The sequence below is a fragment of the Fringilla coelebs genome (genome assembly GCF_963513975.1).
Source record: "Fringilla coelebs genome assembly, chromosome: 13".
NCBI lineage: Eukaryota > Metazoa > Chordata > Aves > Passeriformes > Fringillidae > Fringilla > Fringilla coelebs.
Window position 1 is genome coordinate 17,616,097 of NC_140039.1, and position 27,086 is coordinate 17,643,182.

The 27,086-nt window shown below is 41.9% G+C and overlaps 2 protein-coding genes across 5 annotated transcripts; one reads left to right on the forward strand and one right to left on the reverse strand.

The window, feature by feature from the left end:
* Positions 1–120: 120 nt before the first annotated feature.
* On the reverse strand, positions 121–12,902 carry UBA3 (ubiquitin like modifier activating enzyme 3). Of its 4 annotated transcripts, none has more exons than XM_084214495.1 (18): positions 12,849–12,902; positions 12,701–12,742; positions 9,816–9,936; positions 8,786–8,866; positions 7,162–7,244; positions 6,537–6,617; positions 5,896–5,939; positions 5,541–5,605; positions 4,569–4,724; positions 4,348–4,450; positions 3,773–3,886; positions 2,928–2,981; positions 2,472–2,508; positions 2,311–2,392; positions 1,708–1,808; positions 1,503–1,566; positions 1,348–1,402; positions 121–895 (listed from the first exon to the last, which is right to left on the reverse strand). In XM_084214495.1, the coding sequence occupies exons 3-18, from the start codon at positions 9,933–9,935 to the stop codon at positions 807–809; spliced, it is 1,329 nt and encodes a 442-aa protein (XP_084070621.1). In that variant the 5' UTR covers position 9,936; positions 12,701–12,742; positions 12,849–12,902; the 3' UTR covers positions 121–806. The 4 variants fall into 4 exon arrangements, with proteins under 4 accessions (XP_084070621.1, XP_084070619.1, XP_084070620.1 ...); XM_084214493.1 differs by having other exon boundaries at positions 12,860–12,893; XM_084214494.1 differs by lacking the exon at positions 12,701–12,742 and having other exon boundaries at positions 12,860–12,889.
* A 2,359-nt stretch (positions 12,903–15,261) lies between these two features.
* ARL6IP5 (ARF like GTPase 6 interacting protein 5) lies at positions 15,262–25,428 on the forward strand. The gene is made up of 3 exons (XM_084214187.1): positions 15,262–15,595; positions 23,152–23,369; positions 23,684–25,428. The coding sequence occupies exons 1-3, from the start codon at positions 15,420–15,422 to the stop codon at positions 23,854–23,856; spliced, it is 567 nt and encodes a 188-aa protein (XP_084070313.1). The 5' UTR covers positions 15,262–15,419; the 3' UTR covers positions 23,857–25,428.
* The last annotated feature ends 1,658 nt before the right edge of the window (positions 25,429–27,086 follow it).

Genomic DNA, 27,086 nt, shown 5'->3' on the forward strand with positions numbered 1-27,086 from the left:
CAGACTAGAATTCACTAGCACTCCTTAAGTCTCTGACTAAAGCAGCCAAATGATGCCCCAGATTTTTTAATGGAGGTTATAAATGCTCTTGAATGTCCACAGAAAAACCACGGTCTCAGGTGTCTTTCTGATTTTTTTTATTAATAAATACCTTAACAGCACCAATGATATTTGAACATAATTTTGCAATGCTGTGCAGGGTGGCTGCTTGGGGACATGAATACATCTGTATTTTCATGTACAGTTGATAATTTTCTCCTTTTATGTTTCTTGTAAACAAAGCCATCTCTTCCATATTTAACACCTTCCATAAAATTGATAAAATCAATACCAAATAAGAGGGGAAATCCTCATTTTAGTCAACTGCCTCCTTTGGTTTAAGGTGACTCAGTAAGTCTTAGGAGTGCTACAACTTACAACCAGATTGCTGTGGGTTCCTTTTAAAAACATCTTTTCTTTGCATATTTGTGTGCACACATGTTGAAAACAAGACTTTTGGCCACCTTGACGTTCCATGTGTTTGAAAGTACATTAGCATGAACATTTTGACAACAAAACCCAGGAAAAGTGTATTTCTATACATCAGAAGTCTGTACATGAATAAGCATTTATACAAATATAATCCACCAAATATTGGCTTCTACATACAATTCTGAAATATGGTGATTCATTTAGATTGCCTAACCTTCAACCATGCTGGCACTAACAGGAACATTCCAGGCTGCCTTAACACCCACAGAGTATGTTTGTTTTATAAGGTGGGCATAGATTTCTCTTGCTGTATTTGCACTTTACTTATGAATAAATTAAGTGGTAAAGTGAAGTTTGAACAACATAGTCTGTGGTGTAGTAACATCAGCAACTGCAAGTTCCTGGCCATCCACAAGCCCCAGTTCTGAAACAGAAAGAAAAGCTTAATTAGTTTAATTAAACCCATGTACTTTGCCTTTTTAAAAAGCCCCAAAAAAATGAGAAATGCTATCCCCACAAACCATAAATATGATTAAATAAAGCTGCAAACAGCTCACTGGCTAAATTAATATTAATCTAATTTAACCAGGAAACAGACCTTGTTGAGATATATATATAAAACTCTATTGGAGAGTGTGTAATTTACAGCAGATGTTTGGTTGCTTTGTTGCAATGTTCTGTGCATCTGCCTGCCCTTCACCTTTAAACAATTGCTATACCTGAGCAATGTGAAACTAAAATTGAATGTGTATTGAATGTACAAGGACAACGAAGCAAATTCTACTGCATAATGCAAGACAAAGCTAAATATCCACACAGAGGGGTAAAACTGACTTTCTCTAACTTTAAAATCAACACCTGACAGCTCCATGATACCTTTTAGTGTCTTGGAAAGATTTGGCCTTGTTCGTTCTTCAATTGAAGCTACTGTCTGCAAATAAAAAAAAAAAAAAAAAGGCCAATTTTTTTTTTAATTCAGTAAATTTAAGTAAATTCAGAATATTAAAGTCAATTTTGTATGTTCAGATTACCTGTAAATAAAGTGTTTTATTTCCCCCATACATAGTTGCTGTGATTGCAGGAGATTTCATCTGCCTATATATAAAAGATTTAAAAACAAATAAACAAAAGAAACAAAACAAAACCAGGCAATCAGGTTAAAAATACATTTTAAAATTACCCTTATAAGCAATAAACCAACAAATAATCAAATTACTCAGAATGGTTGCAACTTACAATGAAGCATTATTTGTTAAGTAGTCCAGGATCTCCTGCAATTTAGCTGATGGGGAAATCTCTATGTTTTGGGGAAGCTGGCTGCAGGCTGGACAGTTCTCCTACCACAAAACAACAGAAGAATACATATTATGTTAAAGATGATTTTAGAAAGGCTGCTAGTAGGGTCTCAAAAGTGTTTGTGTTGTGTTTTTTTGAAATTTTAGCTCTAGAAACATTAATAGTTGTAAATATTAATGACAAAACCCATTTCCTTCTGAAGTCTGTCACTGACTGGCTCCCAACAGCACCTAAGTATTTATGAATGACAAATTTCATCTGAGATAAAATCCAATACTACAAACTTTCAGATCAATTTTTGCCATAAACGCTTTTTGAGAAGATCTGCCCATGAGTCGTCTTAGGTTTGAGGATCTTATTTTGTAGCTCTGCTTTGCAGAAATAGCAGACCAGTAACACTGTAGTTTCCCCTTTAAAAAACTTCAGAAATATTATTATTCAGTGCCAGGGGCCAATTGATTCAATACTGAGGTTCAGAAATACACACAAAGTGCATAAACACAAATGAAGGAAACAACCCTTCAAGCCTTTAATGGCACTAACCTTTCTTTCAGCTTCAAAAGTGTATGTATATAATCCATCCACATCATTGAACACCAAGTAGTTGTTAAGAGGAACATATGCACTGTAATGACAAATATGTCAGTGTTGATACATGGCATTCTGCTGGAAATCATGTCTGTTATTAATAAGAAATTAAATACCTTGTGGCTATCTTAAAAACTTCCGTGGCGCAAACAGCTGGAATGAGAAAAAAGAATTTTTTCACCTAGCACTACCAGACAAGCAGACACACACAGTTGTACAACAAGTGACAGAAACAATCAAGTATAACAATCTATAAAGAGAAAAACAAACATCTGAAGGCAGCTGGTAGTTCTGTGCATTAACACCACAGATTTGGCACTAATCTATGTCAAGCCTATGTACTGCGTTTTTCAATTTTTCTCCCCAGTCTTAAATGCTTTTGCTCCCTCACAGAGTCGTAACATTTATCCAGTCACTTAGTTTCTCTATGGAAAACAGAAATACGATTGTAAGAATAAATCAGACACATTTAAAATTTACTATTATCCTCTCCAGGTTCTCAATTCCAAACTGTTGTCCCACAAAACTCTCAAGTCAGTAAAGTAGAAGTGAAATGAGTTCTTACAGCATACCTGCAATTACTGCATTTGTAGAAGCTACTGCTGGAATAATTCGTTTAATCACCCCTGTAAAAACAAAACATACAGCTCTGGGTTTTCTAGGAAACTCTATTGAGAGAGTACTTTTAGACAGAATAATTTCAAAGGGTGGGTCCAAAGGTACTTTTAAGTGTCCAGGAATTTCTGTAACAGGTATAATGGGATGCTGCTGCAGTACTCAGGCACTTTTTTATTTTAGGAATGGATCAAGCACATTGAAAAAAAGCAAACAAAGAGAACTATTGAACAAACTCTGAAAGCAAGTATTCTGCATTTAGTACGGGAAGTTAAAATTCTCTTCTTTTCCTGTTAAACTGGGGAAAGGCACAAAGGAAAGATAGTTGAGTTTTCTATTTGATTAGTGTTTGAAATGCTGATTAAATGAGTGTCAGCATACTGCACTCTCATGTGAACAGAGGCAGGGACAGCAGAGAGGAACAGATGCCATAGACTTAACCAGCCTGAACTGGCACAAAATGTTGCTTAAAAAGACAATCACGTCCTTTTGTTTCTACTCTTTAACCCAGAGCAGTCACCATGTAATGTAAACTGTGGAGCTGCTCCAAGTTAAAAATAAAATACCAAAAAGAATGTTCAGCTTTATCCCAGATAAGTTCCTCTGATTCATCATGAATGCCTGAACATCTGATTTGTCATAAAAATATTTGTGCTGGCACAGGAAACAAGCTGCTTGTTTCTGTTTTAAGGGTGAGGAGAACTATCCCAGCACAGCTGCCAGCTTAGTCATAACAAATACAAAGAATGCCAATCCAGTCGAGGTACAAATGCTACAACTTGGTGAAATGCCATCCCCTTACCTTGGGTGAGTCTGTAGGTAACACCTTTAATATTAAATTGTGATGCTCTTTCTAAAGACTTCTGGTAAATCCACTGTATATGTTCAGGGTCATCTCCATCCAATGCAATACCTTCTACAGTAAAGAATTTACAGATAAATTGCAATTTTAAAAGTTCTTCTGAAACACAGCATTCTTTTGGTCTAAAAAATCCCTGATTTAATCTAAAATGAATACCCCATGAAGCTATTGAAATTTGACATTTTAAATAACCAAAGTATTATTTTTACAAACATCTTTAGTTTTAACACATCCTATACACAAACTATCATCACTGCACAATTTATAGAGCTGTTACAGGTTACATTTCAACTCAGGAAAGACACCGTGCAGTGTGAGAAACATGAGCAAATATGGAACTGGAGAGTGAGTTCAAGAAGAGAAAATCCATCTCCAGCTCAGAGGAGGCTTAGATTCAATATGACAATAACCACACGAGGTTAAGAGGCAGGACTGTTTTATTAGAAGTATACACCCAACTCAAGTTAATTAAAAGGAGAAATGTTCATTTAGCAACATTACAATACATTAATTACCTCCAAAAGGCTGTTCCTTTGGCCACTGCAATATCCTGACATACTCAATGCAATGCTCTGGCAGTCTGGGCATGGATGCAATGGTGCACATGGGAAAATTGACCTGGTTGGGCGGGGGATGGAAACCAGAAGAAACAATGACACATTAGGTGTAGTACTAAGAAAAGAAACCAGCAAAGCAGAGGAATATAAAAAGATGGCAATTTCACTGGAGGAATTACCTGTGGTGGGTAAAGTGCAAGCGTGCATTCAACACACGCTGTCATCCCAGGAATGATCACACGGACATTGCCTTTGAAACCTTCTGTCCCTCCATCTATCAGAGGTATGATGGAACTTGGATCCAGGACACCATCTTCATAATGCAAAAATGACATCTAACAAATAAAGGGGGTGGGGGTTGGTTTTTGTTTGATTTGAGTTTCTAAACAAGTTGCAGGAAGAAAAAAAAAACCCTAAAATTTTATTCTTAAAGGTACACCCAACTACTAAGTGCTTAATGTACAGTTTATTTTAAGGTTATATAAAACACTACTTATTTGTCAGTGCACAACTTTATCAGTCACCTTCACCCTCTACCTTCTCCCCTTATTCCCCTGAAAAATGCTATTATTTACTATATATATTCTTATAGTTCATCAGAACAAATGGTTTGTCAGTTGAAGGTTTGATTCTTGACTTGTTGCTTTGCTTTTGTCTTTCCTTTTTTTTTTAATACAGGTAGATACTCCAGGTCATTGTTTTACAAACAAATTCACAATGATAAAATTACCAGCTTTCTGGTCACTGAATTCTGTAACAGAGCAGCTCCAAATAATGGCATTTACAAGTTGCAGCATAATAAATATTGTTTGGGTAATGAAGAAAAAATTCACAATGGGAGCATCCAGAACAGCTCTGGAGCTTTCTTTCTTGATTTCAAAAGCTGACTGCAGGAGACCACAAGCAATGTAACCTATGACATTATACCTGCAGGGCACTGCACAGATGTTGGCTAACACTCTCAAGAAAAGGGCAGGTAAGAGAACCTGCATTTCATCCTGCTCACAGAAAGAAAACAGAAATAGGTATACAGAAAGCTGTGGTTTTCAACAGCCCTCATTCATTTTCATGACACATTCTATGCAAGTATGTTTCATTTAGTCACCTAAACTCAAGCAATAATCAGACATTAAGAAGACTGAAAACTTTACCAGCATGCCATTTATCCATCTTCTTGCAATTATAGAGTCCAGCCCACAAACAATAATATGGAACTCTGGGGAGAAAAAAACATTATTCAAAATCTACACTAATGCAGACTTCCTAAGACAAGCCAAGTATTCTGTCCACAACAGGGACAGCACAGTAGTTTAGCTATCTCCCCTAGACTGCCTGTATCACAGGTGTATTTAAATTTTGTCTACGTGTTACTTCTACTTCCAGTATACTGTGGAAGAGTAAAATAATTAGCAAGCAAAGTACCAGGAAAAGCAGTGAGCAGCAACATCTGCAAGGGTCCCCAAAGCATCAGTGGGTGTTTGTTAGGAAAAAACAAATGCCACTTACGTCGATAGAAGCTTTCATCCATGTCTTGAATCTTTTTAAAATATCTGAATGCAAGCCCAGTAAAGGAATATATTTATAGTTAAGTTTACTGTTTTCTATTTGCTAACCTAAAGCCAAAATATTATCTAATTTATTACTGTAATTCTATACAACACCTTCTAAAAAACTATGTGATCTGAGATTAAATTCCCACAGCTGAAGCTGTAACATCTCACAAAACTAATAAAGGGCACAATGGAATAGTCAGCAAAGTTAAGCAGGTGAAATATTTAGGAAGCTCGAAACTTGTGCTCTCACAAAGTCCTTGATCAGGAAGTGCTGCTCTGTATTTATAAACTAATGCCTCCTACCAGAGCTTACTCAAAACTCTCTGGTGAATAATTCCAGTATCTCAGTGAAAATTACAATATTGCACTTGAATAAAAAGACTCAGTGGAAAAATACAAAATAATTCCTGAGCCTTTCCCATGCAGATTCCTGTATGTTAATGGCACAGAGAAAGAATTCTCAACTCACCAGCTGAATGAATGTGTTCTTTACTGTATGAGAAACAGGATGGCAGCAAAATACTTCAGATACTCTTACCACCCACAGAGTTTTCTAGGATACAGAAGCCTTCAGGCTTCTCTGTGAAAGGATACGGTACCACAGCACAGTTGGGAATGCGGCTGTTCAGGAATTCTGCTGCAACTTCTGCTTTCGGTCGCCCCACATCCTTCGGTCTGGGAAAAACCAAAGCAACCCCAAAAGCCTAATTTTAGCAGATTTTGTCTTTCCAATCTCTATGAATTGCAATACCGAATTAAGTGGCTAATTGTTACTTTAGGACAATTTATTTAAGGCATCCAACCCAAACCATTCCATGATCCCTGTAAAACATCAGATGTGAAAGTCTTAGAATTAACTACAGTTATCAGCACCAAAAACACGCAGTGATTGTTCACTGTACTTGGATGTAAAAAGTACCAGAAAATCTGAGATATCAATCTGTGTGCATTTATTCTTTGGTATCACCTTTTCCAATAGTCATTAGCTGTAGTGGAATGGCAAGGAACATAGGCTGATTTTCTTCATGCCACAGAGCCCAAAATAAGAAGAAATCACATGTAATTTTTAGTTAATTCTGAGTACTATTGTGAAATGAAGGTCCAGTAATCTTTAATGACCTCTTGTCCAACCAAAATAATGAACAGATTTACATGTTTTATTTAGGTACATTTAAAAAAACCCAGAAGTTAAACTGCGAAAATGTAAAATATCACTCACCGAAACAAAAACTGTCGATTAAGGTTAGAAACATCTATAGTATCCATGTCAATAACATGGATCTGTCTGAAGCCAGACAGTGCCTGGGAAAAGAGAAGGTCAGCTTCATTTAACAGGAAATTAAATGCTCACAAAGCTTCAGAATTCACTCCCCATGCCAAAACAGCAACATTTGGAGTAACAAATGTATTTGCTGTCATTGACCGTGCAAACAGGTACATGGCCATTCTTGGTTCAAAGGGGTTTTGTTGGGCTGCTAATGCTGCTAATCAGACAGATGGAATTAATAACATTCCAACAGTCAAAGACAATGCTCTCCTGAAGGCAATATTACTTTGGCCTACCTAATGCTAACACAGGGAAGCCAACAGTAGGCTGATCTACGTGGGGAACTGCAGCATTCCTTCATGGCTGGAGTCAATTAAAAGAGTCCCTCCCCTTCTCAAGAGAGGGGGGAAAAACCACAGAATTTAAACAAATACCATAAGCACTTCCATGCTTGGCAGAAATAGGAAAGTTTACTTCCTTTAAAAGGCTTTTTTAAAATTCCTGTTGAGGTTTGGGACATTAACCATTTTCACATAAATGGCATAAATGAGTCTGGCATATTCACCCAGATATCACACTTCAAAACAAGGCAGCATTCCTCATGGCATTCAGTGCTGAAGCAGATGGCAAGGACAAAAATCACCTCCCTACCTAAGAACACAGTGAACCTCTGACAGAAGCTCTGCCTCATCTCCATTTGCATGCAGGCCATCACTACATCTGGCAAACAACTTTACAGTAAAATTGCCTTAAAACTGTATTGTGGGTCTGATCTGGTAAAGTAGCAACATCAGTCACGCACAAAGAAATAATGTGCACCGCAGTTAAAGGGAAATATATGCTGTAAAACATGGGGTTTAGAGAAAAGAGTTGTGATGTTCTGAAGTGACTCTAAAAAATTTGAGTCATATACAAAATATGGCTTACATTTTCCTTTAAGATTTCATCTTTTTATATGTAAAGACTTGGAAACTCTTCCCTTTACATTTTCTGAACAAACATAGCTATCCCATGCAACAGAAATCCTTGCTTTTAAATAGAAACATGGAGAAGTAGAGTAATAGTCCAAACTACCAAACACAAATATGATCATAACACTGATACACTGACATAAATAAGAGTGCTTGTGAGGATAAAACCACAGTAACAGGATAATTAAACTTTTGCATTTCAAACAACACTTTGTAGCATTATGAGCATGATTTGTCCTTAGTTGATTTCACTTTCCTAGATCTGGCAATTAGGGAAAATCACCAATATCAGACTGGATATAAGGCTGCACATAAACTTTTGGCTACTCTTCATACAAAGCAGCCTGTTGTACCTCAAGACTAGCTTTGAGATAGCTGAAGAAGTAACATGCAACATATGAAAATACCACCTTACAAGTGCATTCTTCATCTTTATTGTCTGCATCAACATGTATTTTACACACGTTGATTAGAATTTAAAATTCTAGTAGCTATATACAACCAGAACTGCAAAATTAGCTAATTAAAAAAGACAGTTTTGTGAAAGGAAAAAAGAAAAGGAAACAGAGAAGATTCTAAGAAAAGGGTTAAAACACAGTAATTACCAGGTTTTTCAGGAGTTCACATCCTAATCCTCCTGCTCCAATAACTAGCACTTTACATGTGCTTAACAAAAAATCAAGGGCCTGCAAAAAACATAAAGCAAAAAATTAATACAATTTGTGCTTTACTTCATAACCCTTACAAACATGTTACCATAAATTTTCAGTGCCTAGTGAGTTACAGATAAAGCAGCTTTGTATTTGCAGGAGTAATTACATATTGGACTTTAATCAGTTGTTGAGTTCATGCAGTTCTTGTATCCCCACTTAGAGAGAATCAAGACCTTTGCTGATATCAGTATATTACTTTTATATTACTTTTGACCATGAAAAAAGCAAGGTCCACTCTTATTATTATTTGGTTTAAAGTGATAATGCTTTCCTTCTTCAGATATTTCACATATATATTATACAAAATAAATCTAAACAGATAGACAACATTGCTGGACAGAAAGAATTCAAAATGTTAAGTATATAACTACTTTCTGTGAACTGTTCTACTTCACCCCAGTCTCCAGCTAGTAAGTAATGTAACAGTACATTTAAAAGGTAACTGGAAAATGCTTTCAACCAAAAGCTCTGAAACAAAATATACAACAAAAGAAGAAAAGCAGAAGAAATATTTAAAACAGTCTATCCTACTACACACCTTATCCAGTTCTCAAAGTATTCATATTAACACTAATTTCTTCTTTAAGTACAATAAATTCCTCACTGTATCAAATTACTTAAAAATGGAGATTTAAATGCTGCTGTTTTTCATGTGAAATTCAAAAACAGCATAATTCATACATTGCTATATATTTATATATGATGACAGCAAGGTTGAAGTTGACAGTGTACAACTTAAAAATACAAACTTATAAAAAAAACTACAACACGTTCTCCTAGGACCATAATGTTCAATTAATAAAAACACAAGCTTTTCATGCTGCTTTAGTACTCACACATTGCTGGTGGTAATTAATGAACCTGTTTACAATAATTTGCAACACACTCTACAGATATTTGATTGAAATTAAGTCTTTCTCACTTGAGTGCCTGGCTCGAAATCAGGATGTGTGAATGGTCCAGATCGCTCGAGGAACTTCTTTACATGGTTCCAGCGACCTTCCCAGTCTCCAGAGTCCCCACACCCACCATCAACAGCCATTCTGCACAGAACACAGTAAATTCAGCTGCAACATCAGACAGGAAAAGCCACACCTCCAACTTTCTATGCAAAGAACACCTAAATTATTGATCATTCCTACAGGTGCATCTGCATATTCTTTATGCCTGTAAGTTATGCACATGAGCATTTGCATAAGTGGGTTTTATTTGTGGAACTAGAAAGCAGTAATATAAATATGTAGAGAGGGGAAGAACAACCCAGGCATTTCAATGAACCCCCTGATTTAACTGTTACTAGTAAAAGCTGACCTGCAGTTTAAAAAAGGGCCCAGTCTTATTACTTTTATTTCCATCAAATTTGAAGAAGACACAGAAGAACAACTTGTTCCTTTCGATTTTGAGGGTGACTGGTTTTTTATCAGTCAAGTTGTGTATCTTTTTTTGACAGACATCAGTCTGTAACTGCAATTGTGAGGCTCTGAATAAATTACAGTAACGTGCCCCAACATCATTCTCTGAATCTTCAGCATAGTTCATTTAGACAAGTATTTTTTAAAGACATGAATCTTGAATGTTCTTCACCCTCAAGTGGTTCTGTGGAATTAGAATTGCCACATTTTTCAGGCATCCTCGAGCCTGTCTGCAGTAACAGTCTCACTTGAAAAAAAAAGAATATTTGCAGTTATCTTCCTTTAAAATTTCAAGGCAGAATTTTAAATCAAATACTCCAACACCCTTTTCTCCTTTTGCAGGTCACTTTTAATAGTACATAAGTAGAGATTTAAATTTTTAAGAGACTTACAGGAATAGTTCAAAATCAGCTCTCAAGTAATTTTCTACTATATGATCAACACCTACTTCCCTATTAAATAGAGTTCTACTCAATAAATATGATTATGTTCTACGTTAATATAAAACTAAGCTTGTTATAAAAGAGCCAATCCTGAGTAGCAAAGGATGTGTCACCACTGATAAAGTGTTACCTGCTTTATCCTATGAAGCACTATAAAAAGCACGTGTATAATAACTCTTGGGTAATGTTTAGAATTTATTATAACTTCCTCGTAACTCATCTCAAAATCAAAGGTAAATGTGGTGAAAACATCTGGAGTTAGTTCCTTTATCTTCACAGAATTCAGAACTAGGACAACACAGTATGCCAATAGTAACTGAACTTACAGGCAACAGATTCTGCAAAAGATTTTCAGTAACAGGGAAAAACTTCCCTAAACTGCAGGAATAAATAAATCAAATTCACCTGCGATGTCCCTGCTTATGGCAGCGGGTTGGAACGAGATGATCTTTAAGGTCCCTTCCAACCCAAACCATTCCAGGATTCTATGATAATTTGATTGCAGACTGAACTCCTCTCATTAACTCTTGAGGGAAGTTACTATATGAGCAGTTAAATAAAACCTACAAAAATTACTTGAATTCATAAGGGTCTTTCGACCTCAGATGCACTTTTGTATCTCCTCTAGTTTTCACAATAATGTGAAAATACACATATTTCACATAATGGAAAATGGTGCAAATAAACAAAACACCCCCTCTGCAGAATTCCTCTTCTGCTGTAAAAGAGATTTCAGGAGGTGCACTAAGCACTGACTTAAGCAAATAAGATGGGTCAGCAGACATCACAAAACCTGCTTCTATGGATATTATAGTTTTTAACGTTTCTGGAAATGAGTGTAGAAGCTGTGTTTGGTGACATTAATAACAATTTTTTAAGTTATTTTATATAGTCCCTATAAACAGCTACTAAACAGCAGCATTCCTTTTCTGTTTAGATGTGTATTTCTGTTTAGATGCGTATTTTCCTTCCTAATTGATAAAAATGCTAAGATGTAGTTTCACTTTTGCAATTAGACTACAGTTCATTTTTGAGAGGGTTGGACATTGTGGAGATCTGAAAAACACCCGTAACTCAACCTGAGATTTTATGTTTTATTTCAGAGACAGTTTTCTCAAGTGTTTATTTTTTGTGCTGTTACAGCACGACCAGGTATAAGAGTTCAACAACATTCTTATTTATTTCATTGAGTAATTTTCATATTCAATTTTGTTTGAAATATCAGAGCACCACAGTCCTTATATTGCTTTAAGCTCAGACTTTTTTCCCCTGCCACCTTCACATCTCCAAAGCTCCATGCTTTTGGGGGACTTGGCATGCAGCCCTCCCATCCCACATGCCCCGGGAATGCTGTGGCCCCATCCCGACACACATGCACTGCCAGTGCCCAGGCAGGCCTGCCTGGTGACCCAGGGTAGAGGGACACAAGCACATGGAATGGAATAGTCAAGGGATGGAAGCAGATGATAAAAGATTTCTCAACATTCGTTTTCACGGCCTTTAAGGCAGGTGCGTAGATTTTTAGGAGTTTTAATGTGCAGAGACAACTGTTCTGCAGTCTGAATTTTTAATTTTCAGCCAAAAAACTTAAGTCACCTGCTTCTAGCCTAGAGGCCCTCGCAGGTCCCTGACCGGCAAGGCAGCTTCTCCCCCTCTCGTCACCAAGCTCTTCAGCACACCATGCCAAGCTGCGAGCCCACCACTCCCGCCCCGCTCCGGGGCAGCCCTCGCTCCTCTCCCCGGGGGCTTCCTCTGCCCCAGCCCTCGCTGCTCAAGGGCCCTGCCCCACCTACGCCAGCTCTCCTGGGGCTCCCTCCTCCCTGCCCGCGCCTCCCGCGGGCCCCGCAGCCTCCTCCCAGCCCTCAGCTCCTGCGGGGCTGCGGCTCGCCCTCACCTACGCCCGCCCCAGCAAGCGCTGCCCCTGCCCCGCTCGCCCGCAGCCCCGCACTAACCCATCCGCCAGCAGCTCCTCTAGCCTCCTTCTTTTCTTCTCCCTAAAAGAGAGAGAATAAAAGAAGGGTCAGTATCGCGCTACAGAGACCGGGGAGGAGGGAGAGGGGACCCCGGGCCCGGGGCAGGGCCGGCCGAGCACACACATACAGGGCACTTACGGTTCCTCACCATCCGCCATAGTTCCCTCTGCTTCCCACAGTGCCCCGCGAGCGGCGGGGCGGGCCCGGGCCCGGCGGGCTGAGCGCGGCCCGGGCAGCCGCGACTGTGGCGATAGCGGCGACAGCGGCGATAGCGGCGATAACCGGACACACGGCGGGGACACCCCCGATCCCTGACACAGAGGCTCCCTCCCGTCCTGCCTGCCCGCACCCGAGGGATCTCTCTGCGCCCGCCTCTCTGATGGTCACGGAGTCCAGTGTTTTGGCTTCAAAGGGCCCTCAAAGCCCATCCAGTTTCACCCCTGCCATGCCAGGGACACCTTCAGCCACCCCAGATCGCTCCAAGCCCCGTCCAACCTGGCCTTGAACACTTCAAGGGATGCAACAGCCACAGCTTCTCTGGGTAACCTGTGCCCGGGCCTCACCACCCTCAGAGGGAAGCATTTCTTACTAATATTTAATCTAAACCTACTGTCAATCAGTTTGAAGCCATTCCCCTTTGTCCTCTCACTTGCAGATAGTCTGTCTCCATCTTTGTTGCAGCCTCCTTTCAGGTACTGGAAGGTCACAATTAGGTCACCCCAGAGCCTCCTCTTCACAGGCTGAACCATCCCAATTCTCTCATCCCAATTCCCTCACAGCAGAGCTGCTCTGGCCTCCTCCCCACTCAGAACTTCTGGGAGCCATGGAGGGCATCCTTAGGGACAAAGTGTGGAGATCATGGTGCCTTAAAGCCTTCAGGAAGGCTGGAGCCCAAATGTGATCACTGGGCTGGTCGCTGCCTGCCACAATGGCTTTTGTCTTATCAGCACTCCCTGGGTGTGAAAAATGCATATTTTATACATGGCTTTTCACAAATATTAAAATGAATATTATATGTGTTGTGTTAGAAAGTAATGCTGTATTAATTCTCTTAAGTAGTGTGTTAAATATAGTTTTGGGTTATAACAAAATGTTAAAATAGAAACTATGCTATGTAGGATACTTTTTTTTAAAGAAAGGACTTGCAGCGAGCTAGCAGACACAGGACACCTAAATCTTTCAGAGAAAAAGAATTTATTGCCCTCTTATCGGAAGAAACTAACTTCTTCCAGCCTCAAAGACGCTGTTAGGATTAGGAAGAAGAAGGTGACAATGACCAGACCGAATCCTTTATTTGAATGGAATTTATGCACCATGTATGAAGTGTATGAATATGCAACAGGCTATTGTTTTTAAGGGTTACTCCTTTGTTAACAGGTGTCCTTTTTCGGGCTTGTGCTCGCCAGAAAAAGGTACCTGGACGTCCATAACTCTTTGTTTTTGTTGTCTCATATTGTCCTAATTCAAATTGTCCAAATTATTATTACTCTAATTGTATTGCTATTTTTAATAACCATTTTATTACTATTAAACCTTTAAAGTTTTAAAAACAAGTGATTGCCTATGCCTTATGGTGTACAAGATATGGGTTTTTCACACTGGGCAGGGCCTGGACAGGGACCACACATAAACCAGAACAGTGCAGGCCAGGAAGCTGACGAGCAGGACTAACTTGGGCTGTGCTCAAATCTTGGGCTCCCAAACTTCAGGGATGTAAATCCTTCAGGGATGCAGCTGTGAGAAGCAAGTGCCAGCCTGCTTACACTTGGAGAAGGATTTTGATGCACGGTAGCACAGCAAACCCTGGGTGCTGTGTGATGCACAAATGGGCCCTGCTCAAGCCGTGGTAGCTGAAGTGTGAAAACACAAGTGTTCCAACATGGACTTGGGGTCAAAACACTGCGGCTGCTGGCACCAACCTTTTCCACCAAAGACACGGTCACCCTGTTGCCCATTTTAGGAGCTCTCTAAACACAGAGTCTGGTTTAGTAAGGAGACGTTGTTTAATCTGCACAGGCGGAAGTTTCCACAAATCAAGCACCCCAAGGGGTAAAAAGTTCTATCTATTATATAGTAAAATTTACATGAACCCGCCTACATACTACATATTCTCCGCCCTCCTAATGCATATTTATTTAGGTGATGTAATCTGACGCAATGCCTGAAATCCAAAGTTCTTTTTTTCATTAGGCAAATTCTATTGTCGAAATTATCAGGCGGCATCAGTTACTTTGCAAAAGGTGAGAAAATTCAGCGCGAAGACAGAAAATTCAGCTTGAAGACATCAACCCCACTAGCAAAGCCCCCCTGCCATGGGACACCCCGCAGTGCCTCCTTGGCTGGGGCTGACACTTCTCGTGGTGCCCTCCCCACTCATCCCTTGTTTCACAGACGATGCCAAATGGCTTCGCCACGTGAATGCCCAACGCGCATCACCACTCGCTGAAGGAACAATGAATTTACAGCGATTATTGACAGCAGCCCCTGTCAGCTGCCAGCCCTGGGCGGTGACACACGCCTGTCGCTTGTGCTGCTGCTCCTTCGCTGGCGGGTTCAGCGGCGCGGAGCGGCGGGGCCGGACCGGAGCGGGGCCGCTGTCGGTGCCGGTGCCGCCCCGGTACCGCTGTCGCTGTCGGTGCCGGAGCCGCCCCGGGGCGGTGCCCGGCGCTCCCGAGCCTGCGCGGCGGCGGCGGCGGCCATGGAGGTGCAGGTGGCCCCGCTGCGGGCCTGGGACGATTTCTTCCCCGGCTCGGACCGCTTCGCCCTGCCCGACCTCAAGGACATCTCGAAATGGAACAACCGCGTGGTCAGCAACCTGCTCTACTACCAGACCAACTACCTGATGGTGGCCGCCGCGCTCGTCTCCATCGTGGGGTCAGTGCGCGGCCTCGCGGTGCGGCCGCAGGGCCGGGGCTGGCGGTGGGGTGGCCCCGGTCCCCGGGCGGGGGCTCTGCGACCCGGCCCGGTGCCACGGGAAAGGGCCCGGCCGGCCCCGGGCGGGACGTGAGAGTACAGGGGCGGGGGAGCTGCCTTTTCCCTTCCTGCTTTTCCCCTATTTCCCCTTACCCTCTTCCACTCCCCTTTCCCCTTCCCTCCCCTCCTGGTGTCATTTAAAAATGTAGAGGCCTGGTTACAGCCTCCCTCGGCGGGGGGACTCGGTAGCAGTGGGGTTTGTGATGTGTCGGTGGGGTGTGACCGGCCTGAGGGCTCCCTGTGTGTTATCTCCCGTTCCCACGGGCCGCTCCTCCAGCCCTGTGCCCGAGGCGGAGGCTGCGGACACCGCGCCCGGCGGAAGGCAGCGATGCTCGGGGTGCGGGATGTCGCTGCTCGCGGAGCCGCATCCTGCGCAGCGATCTGTGCTTCCTCCTGTACCTGCCCAGCAGGGCTGCTCAGGCTGAGACACGCTCAGCTTTGAATTTTAAAAATGCATCGATAAATTCTGCTCTCTGTTACTGTCCTAAAGTAATGTTCAGGGCAAGGCGTTCTTATTTCTGATCTAGCTCATACAGAAAAACTTCACTGTAAAATAAATAAGGTACTCCTTCATTTCGTTCTGGTGGGCAAGATTCAGACCCTTCGAAGCAGGACCATCTGCTGGTACAATGTTGTGTCACACCCAGCATTCCTGAAGGGAATCAGGAAATAACCGTATAATCACCTTCTGAATCAAAGGCTATGTGACTCTGTTTCAGGTACTGCTCTAGGATCTTTGGTCAGAAAGCTCTTAAGCAAGACATGCAGCAGAAATGATGATTAAGCTTTTAATATGGAAACTGAAATACTCCACTCTTCTCAACAAGCAACTCACAAATGCTTAAATTGGAGAACTGCCCAGCCACCAGACCAGAGTGGCTTTGGCTGAAGTACATCTTATCTCTTATGTTGCAGAGGCTTAAAGTGATTCCCCTAAATCAATTTTTTTTTTTGCGGGGGGTAAGCATTCTGCAGCCTGTCAGGGCTTCTGAAGCTGTTGACCCAGCATCTAAGTTGATAAAGATTCTCTGGCTCACAGAGGACTTTGACCTGTGCTCTGTGGAAGGATAGGCTCAGAAATCCTGCATTTTCTTCTTGATGCATATGATGGTTTTAGGTTCAGTATAGTGACATAGGCCTTGTTCTTGTGTATTTTGGTGGGGATATGTTGCAGTGATCTTTACAGACTGCTAGGCTGGCAAAATGAGACTTCCGTGGTCTTGCTGTTCTTCTGACACTTCATTCTAGACTTGTGTGTTTATAACCCTCATTAGCATCACGATGCTGTAGCCAGCTCTCGATGAACAGATAAATCACAGTGTCCCTGAAAAGTAGGGGGACAGCTCTTCTAGCCAAGAAGGTGGGAAAAGACTGTAAATAATTTTGGTATCTCCAAACAGGGTATCTCCCTGTAAAACAGGGACGGCAGCAGCTTTTACTCACCCTCCTAAATTTCTGCTTTTGAACTCTGATTGCTTTTCTTCAGCTCAAGGGAGGTTTGTCTCCCACTTATTTCCTACTAATGTGCTGAGGTGGGAGGTGGAAGAGGAAGAGGGCCACAGAAGATGGAAACTAATATCAGAACTGCAATTATAATATCTTAATATTGAATGATAACCCTCTTTGTGGAAAACTTATGGGTGAACAAGACCTGAAGTGGGATCTTTTATCTCACTTTTTTTTTTATTGCATGTCTTAGAGTCTTTGATATATGATGAACCTGATTCTTCTAACATAGAATTAAAATCAGATGGGAGAATAATTCTAAAGGAGATGGGATAATACCTCAAGAGAGAAAAAGTATCAATTTCTTTTAATAAAAATATTTTTCATTTGGCCAGACTGTGGCTTTGGAAGAAAGGTAAAGAAAGTTCTCCTGATAAATTTAAATCGATGACTAAGTTGTCTTTCACTTCATTCTGTAATGGGCAGGAACCCCTGATAAATGATGAATCATGGCTTTTTAGGAACTCCAGGGCTGTGTTCAGGCCTAAGGGCAGGATTATTGGAACCACTAATAAAGTGGTCTTCCTGTGATCAAAACTAAACTTAACCTATAACCAACTCTACCTGCTCATAAGCCATCTAATTATATAGACAGACTTGAAATGGAAAGATAATATTTTCAGCTGTTGCAGTACTGTGGTTGTGCTGGAGTGACACAGAAATTGTAGCCCAGAGCTTCCTTGATACTGGAAATACTTTGTGCTTTGTGCCACAGCTTTAGTTTATTGCCCCTCCTACAACAAAGCTGACCTCTCCAGCCTTTTACCTTCTCTCCACAAGGTGTGGAATAACCTTACCATGAGCACAGTGGAATTGTAATGATCTTTTCTGCATTGAGTCCCTGCCTTCCTCCCTCCATTTGCCTTCTCCCATAGCTACTGTTACCTGTAAATTAAGTTGTGCTTTGCAGTAATGCAGGCTTTACTTTCAGCCTACAGGACTGGGTAGAAAATAGTAAACCAGTGAACAAGAAACTAAAATTTGTGAATTAGTGCCACTCACAAATACAGGCTGGTGGTAGTGGCCACACTCCCTCCCTGCAAATTCCTTTAAGAAGGACTCTGGACTCTCTTTTTCTTTTTTTTCCCCCCTATAACTCTGTTGCAGTAGAGCGCTGATAAAAAACTGGCTCTTGACAAAATTCTGCCCTTTCTCCTAGTTATAGAAGAACTGGACTCCCTGTTCTTACCCTGGGCCAGGGCCCTGTCATTGTGAGTCCTGTATGAATTTTCATTAAAATACGGGCCTTCAGTGCCTCCCACATCTTGCAACTTCCCTCAAACAGTCAATTTAGTTAATAAGTGAAATTTGTCTGTTCTTCCACCTACTCCAACAAGGCCTCTCTTATCATGTAGTTCAAACTTAACTACTTTAAATTCATGTGATTTCATCTAGGCTTTTGTTGCCATGTACTTGCTAAAAATTAGCTTCAAAATCTGACAGTTTTAAAAAAGCGTGCTGAATTTCAGAATGCTGCATCAGAGTGCTCATTCTGTCCTAGAATAATATTCTCGTTGCAGCCTGAGTTTTGATGTCTCTTTCCTTTGCCACTTCTTCAAAACATCTACTGTCCATCTGTACAACCACAGCAGTCAACAACTGTGTCATATTTTTTTCCATGTTTCTTCTCCATTTCACTGCCTTAGCTGATGTACTTGTAGGGATTCCCTTTCCTGGAACAAAGACTCCAGGGCAGCAAAATATTTGGTTTCTCTCATGCTTGATGAAAGACTGAGTGAGCAAAACACAATTTTAAATCATGTTGCATAATAATATTGGTGCATAACTTCATAAAGGTCTGGCAGTTCTGCAGGCAGGAATCTGTCTCCTGTTCTCAAAGCCATGCAAGTGAGCAACAGTAGGTGCAGAAGCATTGCTAAATCCATGGATGCTGAGGACTATCCCTCGAGACAATGTGCTATTTATAGTTTTGTGTGCTACCCGTAGTTACAGCTGTATAACCTCAGTGAAGCTCAAAGTATGGGGAGAGAGGAGGCAGAACTTCATCTTTCAAATTATTCAAATGAATAGAAATGAGCACATTTTAGTGCTCTAACCTGTCCATTGCTTGGGCCATGGTGGAGCAAAAACACTTCTAAGAAGGAATTTTTTTGCTTATTTCAGCCTAACTGAACCGCTCTAAATTAAAAAATGTTCTCAGTGACTGCCAGTCTCCCACTCAGCCCCTTTGTTCAGACTTGCCTGGTCACATGTGAAAGAAACAGATGTGACAGCAACTGCTGAATAATCACCCCAAGACAGTCATCTAAAATGGAGATGATATGAGGATGGAGCTATCTTGCTTTTGCTCTTTATGTGGCCTATCCTATTTCTGGGCTTGGGCTGCTGGAGGCTACTTGCCTTACACAAAGAATGTGCCTTGCCAAGCTGTTTTTTCCCTTTGCTACAGCTGTTTGTCCTCCCCCTCTCCTGCTGTAAGGCTGTGCACATGTGTGCAGGTATGAAACAACCTGACAAGAAGAGGTGATGTGATAACTCACTGAAAGCAGAGCTTTTTGTGTTTTCCTGCTCCTGTGTGAGAATTCTGACCTGTTTTGTGATGCATTTAGGGCAGTGCCTAGAAATATGAATCTAATTTTTTTAAAAAAGAAGGTATTTCATCTTCGTCTGTTTCTGCTGGCCAGGGGTAGCTGCCAGTACTTCTTCCCACACAACTGCACCCCCAGCATCTCAGCTCTCCTGAGGCTGCTTCTACCAGTACAAAGTGTTCTGTGGTCCTACTTGACACAGGACAATGCCCCTCTCCCTGCAGCCGGCCAGGATGTTTCTCTTCATTGTTTGTTTTCCTTGTCTCTACTTTGTATCTAGGTGGATGCTGAAGGAAACCTGGTATCTGCAGGGCAGCAGGAAACTGAATCTGGGTGATGGCTTTTCCTTGTCACCTTGTCCCAGCTGTACTGGAGGTCACAGCATCCCACCAGGGTTGTATCTTGTCACCACAAAAAACAAAGGAGATCATCCAGCTGGGGTGCTCTGGGCTGTTGGCACCCCCAAATGCTGCCAGTCCTGCCACACTCACTGCTTGCAGGGTCAGAGAAATTAGTGGATTTTATGTCCAACCCTAAAAGGATTTTTCTTCCCCTAAGACCTCTGAGCAGTATAAACTCAAGTCATCTTACCCTTGCCATGCTGGTAGTTCTGTGCATTACATTTTTAGGTATTTGAGGGCTCATAAATCCCTGCTAAAGGGAATTATATTTAGAAAGTATCTTGTAACATACTTAATGGCTGGTCACTTACCTTTCCTCTGCATCTCTGAAAGACATCCAGCCTCCTTGCCTGAGCACAAATTTGTCCTCTTGTGTTCTGACCTCAGTATAAATAAGGCCAGTATCAGTGTTGGTGGTTCAACAGTAAGGTGACTTCTAGAGCTGTTACACAGCTCTCTTATTCCCAAGTCTCTGTTGTTCTAAAATGGCATATCCCTGTTTTTTCCTTTTTAGTTTTAGCTATTGTGCTATTGAGAGCAGCGTGCCAACAGATCTGAGTGAAACTGGACAATGAAGTTCTGCCTTCCTTAATACTGCCATTGTTGTAGAAGAATTTTCTATATATGAATTTCTAGGATAATCTTAGAGAGTGCTGTAAGTTATGCTGTGGGTGAGTCAAGCAGTAAAGGGTGGCTTTGGCGTATGACACCCTATCCAGCACTGTAATCACCAGTAGTGAAGTCTGTGGACACATGGCTGATAATGTGAATACTGGTTTTCAGTGGCAACTGTGATCCCCATCTGTGTTCATGTGGCTCTGAATGCCTTCACTTGATACTTCTGTTCACTGTTCCCTTGTACACGTTGGAATGCAGCCCACTTCAGAAAACATGTGATTCAAATCACTCTCCTCAGAAAAGAGGGATCTTCTGAATGCATTCTCCCCTCACCCCTCTTCATATCCCTTACAGCCAGGCAGTTACACAGAACCTGGGTAATACCAGAAGGAAATGTAGAGCAGAGAAGTCTTTGTCTCTTCCTCATAAATATGGAGGGATGGTTCTTCACCACAAGTTTCTGAAGTTGTAATAAGAGTAACAGGAAGCGTAGGGGTGATAAGGCTTTGAGAGTATTTTCCAGGCACATGGAAAGTGTAGAGTAGAGCTCTACCTAGATCTTTATTGCTTCCAGGATTATCTTGTCCATGGATTTTTAGCAACAGAAAAAAGATTGCTGTGAGTTGTGTAATTTTGGCCATTTCTGCTCCAAGACAGCTGAGGTGTGGAGGTGAATCCTACTTTAAGAACCTCACATGTCCAGTGGTACATATATAACCCGGGCACCAGTGTGGTCCAGTCATGAGTCACCCTCTTCCTGCTGCAGAGGAGCACAGATGAAACTGATTTCTTTCCAGAGCAATGCTGTTCACTTTTTCCAGCCTGGAAACTTTAGATTGACAATTCAGAGCTAAATATAATCTGGCTGGCTACAGGGAGTGACTCAATTGCAACAAGCAAGTCTGGCCTGTCACCACTTCCAAAGAGTCCCATTGGCTTTTCAGCATGAGTAGCAGAAGCAGGTGGGGAACTACTCTGAATTTTAATCTTTTTCTGTCCAGCTGTCCCATCCCCTGTTGGCACAACTGACTTGAAGAATCAAGAGCCGTTCCTTGCTGTGAAATAATTCTTGGGGGTTCTTCCTGCTCCAGGAAAATGCTCCCTAGCACTGCAGGTAGAGTGTTGGTAGTACCAGCAGCAGATTTCTTCTGCCTGGGCCGGATGTGAAGCACAGACCACAAACCATAATATCCTCCTTGGCAGGGGGGAGGAGTGGTGAGTCACTGGGCTTGGTAGCTTTGGAGCAGCAGGATGAGCTGCAAAGTCTGCAAGAGTAAACCTTGAGTATGTCTTCCTTTATTGGGCGCTGTCATGCTGCTGCCATAGTTGTAATAGCCCGGAGGCCTCAGCTGCTGTGTAATCAGATCAGTGCATGTCAAAGCCAGAAAATCAGAATGCACACGAATTCACATAACTTAATACTACTTAAGTGAAATACCATAGAGCCTGGACTCTGGGTGAATACAGAAACAAGCTCAGCAAAGTCATTGCTGAACACTTGATTCTGAGCAAGCTCTAAATACCTGGGGAAGTGGTTTGAGCAGGAGACGTTTCTGCCTTCGTCCAAAAAGGGACTTGCTGTTTATAGTCCAGAGCTGATCCACTCCATGGCTTGGTTTGCTTGGAAACTCTGATAACAATAACAGAACACAAACCTCAGCAGTGACTCTCTTGCTAGCCTGGCTCTTCTTCCTGTAAGACCTTTATCACAAACTCCAGCTCCTTCTGACTCTCAGGCATGCTTGCTTGGGACTGGACTTCTATCTGTTGTGCTAACAGTGGTGAGCTACTTTTGCAGGTTCATACAATTCTTTTGTTTGAATGTAAACCAATGAGGAGGTTTATTAAGAAATGAGAAGTAGTGAAGTAACTTCCTTTACTCAGTGTTCTACCTTTCCCATTTTGCAAACCTAGACAAGATAGCATGAAGAGTTAGTTCATCTGAAGGCCTAGCCCTGAGCCTGGTTTTGGTCATGTGAAGGGAGAAGATCAGTCAATGTTGTCTCCATCTGCTGTCTGGATATGCTGACTCTGGGTGTGATATCAAATGAGTGGATTGCAGAGGTAGGAGGGGTCCTGGTGGGCAGTGCTTCTAAGATGATGTGCTGCAGAAACTCATCATCCTGAGCTAAGCTCAGGAAGAGAACATAAAGACAAAGATTATCCAAATTCAGCACTAAGGGTTTCTTCTTCAGTTGTACTTTTTACTTTATTTAGCTCCTGCTAAAGACCTTGGTGAAGGTCTTCACACCACCAACTTCCTTTTCTCAATGCCTTACCTCCATGGTAAACATTACCACTGACCTGGCTGATCCTCTATGGACACACAAGTCATGAAGGTTCTGAAACTGAGCTCTTTGGTTGTTGTTCCTCTTCTCTCCAGGTTTCTGAGTCCCCTGAACATGCTCATTGGTGGCACTGTGGTGGTGCTGGTTTTCCTGGGCTTCGTGTGGATGTCACACAACAAGGATGTCCTCCGCAAGCTGAAGAAGCAGTACCCAACCACGTTTGTCCTGGCCATCATGCTGTCTAGCTACTTCCTGATCTCCTACCTGGGAGATGTCATGGTGTTCATGTTTGGGATCACACTTCCTCTCCTCTGTAAGTATTTGCTCTCTTCTCTGGGGGCTGGAGGTGTGTGACCTGAGCTTTCTCAACCAAGTCTGCAGAGTCTAAGTCAGCTGTTAGCTTTATCTGTGTTTAAGTGGTCCCAAAGCAGAACTGGGGGAGGGGACACAAAGCAGCACAAACCATCTTTAATGTTACTATTAAATGGGTACCTGTGGTTACTTCAGCAGTCATTAATACATCATCATCTTCCAGTGATGTCACAGTGCTGGGACGTGTCTTAAGTGCTGCAAGAACTATGCATTCCTTGGGCATTAGCAATTAATGAGGGTGTTTTTGTCATGCAGTGATGTTTGTCCATGCTTCCCTGAGGCTCAGGAACATACAGAACAAGCTGCAGAACAAGATGGAGGGGATAGGCTTGAAGAAGACCCCGATGGGCTTCATACTGGATGCTCTAGAACAGCAAGAGGATAGTATCAACAAACTGGCTGACTACATATCTAAAGTGAAGGAGTAAGCAGCTGCAACGTGGCATTTCTGCCTGTTGCAGGAGTGTAGTTGCTATTTACTATTGTTCAAGCTTGCTTTCAGTTTATGTACAAAACAGGAAATGCATGTGGTACAGGTTAATAGTTGCAGGATACAGGTATTCCAAGGTCTTCAGGGCTCCTCTAAGAACATAAAAACAGCAACTTTTTTTCTATTGTATAGCAAAATGTTCTGGTGTTTACACAAATACATACTAACTTAACCATGTTTGCTTGTCTCTTCTTCTGGGGGTAGAGGAGGAAGAGGTAGAAACCTATGGAATGCAGTCTCTCAAACTGTCTTGTAGCAAATTGGTCTATTAAAGCAACATCCCTTTCATCTCAGTTCTAAAATATTGCAGTTTAGCCAGGTCATGCTGGGTAGCACCTTTGAGGCTGGTGATGCTCAGATGAGCTGGAATGTATCACAAGCAGGTGTCTCTTGCATCCTCCAAATCCCTCCCTTGAGTGCTCTGTATTCCAGAGACCACGTTACCAGCTTAACTGGCATGTGGTAAATCTGTGCAGTGCTTGTACCCAGTCTGGGTTCCTGTCCTCACCTCACAGCCCTCCTTTAGCAGCCCTGAAAAAATCTAAATAGCTGTAAGCATGAAGAATATACATGGCACTGCCTGCCAGTCCCAGTAACATTTATCTTCAGGCTCTGCAAAATCCTCATCCATAATGCTGCTCCCCTCTGTAGGAGAGCCAGACTTCCTTGTGTACCAGCTAAACTCTGGCCAAGCATGGGAGAAAAAGAAATAGGGTGGATGAGCTGAGTTTCTACTCCATAAATGTTTTAAATACTGCTATTTTAGGACTTACCTGCTTTAGTCTGCACAAGCTGTTTGTAGATGGAGGTGTATGTGTGTTCTTGAGCGTGGATCATCTTTTTCTTTCTTCTCACCCAGAATGCAAAGATACAGGTCAAACATGCATCTGTTGACTCTGTACTTCCAACACTCCTCTCAAAGGAATAAACTGGATTTCAGGTTTACAAGTAAAAGCAATAAATGTCAAGATACAATTTTTGAAAACCCATTCCAAATTCATGAAGATATTTGCCTGTTAAAACTCCTGATGTTGAAAGCAGTGTGGGGGATTCTTTTATATATATACAACTTAACTGCCAGCTCTGGTGGAATCATCTTGATAACAGGAGCTTACCAACAACAGGGGGGGAAAGTTGTCCAGGTGAGACTCCATTTCAAATATTCTTGCATTTCTCTTTTCTAACCAAGTAATTAATTTAACAAAAAAGCAAGGATCCTTGAAGTTGAAGCTTTTATGTAACTTGCCATGCTGTTTTCATAGTGAACTGTGTAGAACTCTGAACATGTCATTCCATTTAAGTGTTAAGGTGATCAGTATTTATCAAAAATGTCTGTATATTCCAGCTGAAGAGTCAATGGCCTGTTCCTCACTTGTAGCGCATGGTCTTTGTTTTCAAAAACTGTTTCCACACCTAAAGAACATAGTAGCCTATGACTTCATCATTACAGTAGCATTTTGAAAACTGCACAGTTATGAAGAAAAATAAATTCTAATGGTTGGAAACTTGACCTTGTGCATGTGTCTGTGGTTGGGGTAGTGGGAGATCTGCTGTCACACTGTGGTTCGTGCCACAAGCCTGTGCTGGGGATTAAGCTGCTGGTTCTAACTGCTCTGTGTCAGCTTTGTTGAGGCCCAGGGGACCTCTGAGCTGAAATGTTCCAGCCTTGCTCTTGCATCCTTAAAACGGCTGCTCTACAAAGGTGGAATACTTAGGGTATTTCTTCATGCAGCTTTGGTCTCTTATATAACTCAACTCTACTTAACTGGGATTTCACGTTTCTGTTAATTACCTGAGAGGGATTTCTGCTTCTAGGATTACTGAGAGCTGTGCCTTGAGCAGTACTGGTACCAGCTCTGCTGCAGTCAAGCTAATGGTGTGATGTCTGTGGCTGCCTCCCTCCTCCTGTGATCGCTGAGAAGCTGCTCGGTGGAGAGCATGGATCAGAGCAGAGTTTCACAGGTCATGCTCTATCCACCCTGGAAATTCATGTTTGGCAGCTTCTGGGTGTAGCAGTAATTGGTGCCTGGCAGCTTGAATTGGAGATTGTCAAGCACTATATTATATATTCCTTTGTGCTTCCCTGTCCCAACTGCTGCAGTCTGAGCCTGGCCTTGAAGCCAGTCTGGAGAGCAGTGTGCTCCAGGAGCTTTCCTGGGCAGTTACTTGGTGCATTTGTCACTTGCTGCTGTGCTCTGTGCAAGGGCTTGGTTGGAAGTACCAAGCTACTTCCTTTCCTGCTCTTCACCTTTACAAAAAGAGAGGGCTGCAATGAAAATTACTTTCTGTTTTATGTCACTTCCCTGTTATGTGATGCTTTAAAGCTACTTGCTCTCTCTTGGGCAATACAGAAACCAGCTTTCCCAAGTTTGGGGCATTACCTTGGAGTTTGGAAGGTGGAGATTGGAAAGAGATCACATGATAGGTACTAAAAGGACAAGACCAAATGAAAATTTGAACAAGTGGCAGTAGAGACTACCTTGGATTCAAGAGGTCTTGGACATTGCTGATACTACAGGACTATGAAAATAAAGGTGGGAAGGGGGAGCAGGGTGGGACTGGGATTTAGCTGCCAGGGGAAGGTTGCTAAGAATTACTGCTCAGAGATGAACTCACCTGAAGGAAATCCTGCCAGGAGCTACAAAGCTGTGCCTTTGGACCAAGCAGCCACAGGAAGGTGCATTTTAGCACAGGGAAAGCCTTTGTTCTTTCCCTGTGCCTTATAGTTTTAAAAAACAAAATACCCTCTAAAACAATTGGTCTCTTGTGGATGTATTTCACAAGAATGTGACTTACCTGTAGCTGCTGTACAAGAAATACAGCAGAAGAACTTAGTGTGATCATAAAGAGGGAGGAGGAAAAAAGAAATCACAAAAATATTAAGGAAAAACTGAGTTGTGTTTATGCAGGTTTTACCCCTTCAAATCCAGCCCTGCCAAGATGAGACATGCTATTCACACGTCATACTAGGAGGAATTAGGAGTTTCTTAAACCCCTGGAATAGTGGTGAGGCTCATCCTCCTGCCACAAACAGTGTGAAGAGAGACCTAACCTGGCATTTCAGTGCTCTCCAAGGTGGCTGCAATTAAGGATTGCAGTAAGAGTGGTGAATCACAGGGAATGAACATCACAGTTCTCAAAGCAGAGCGTGGCATCATCTTTTAAATG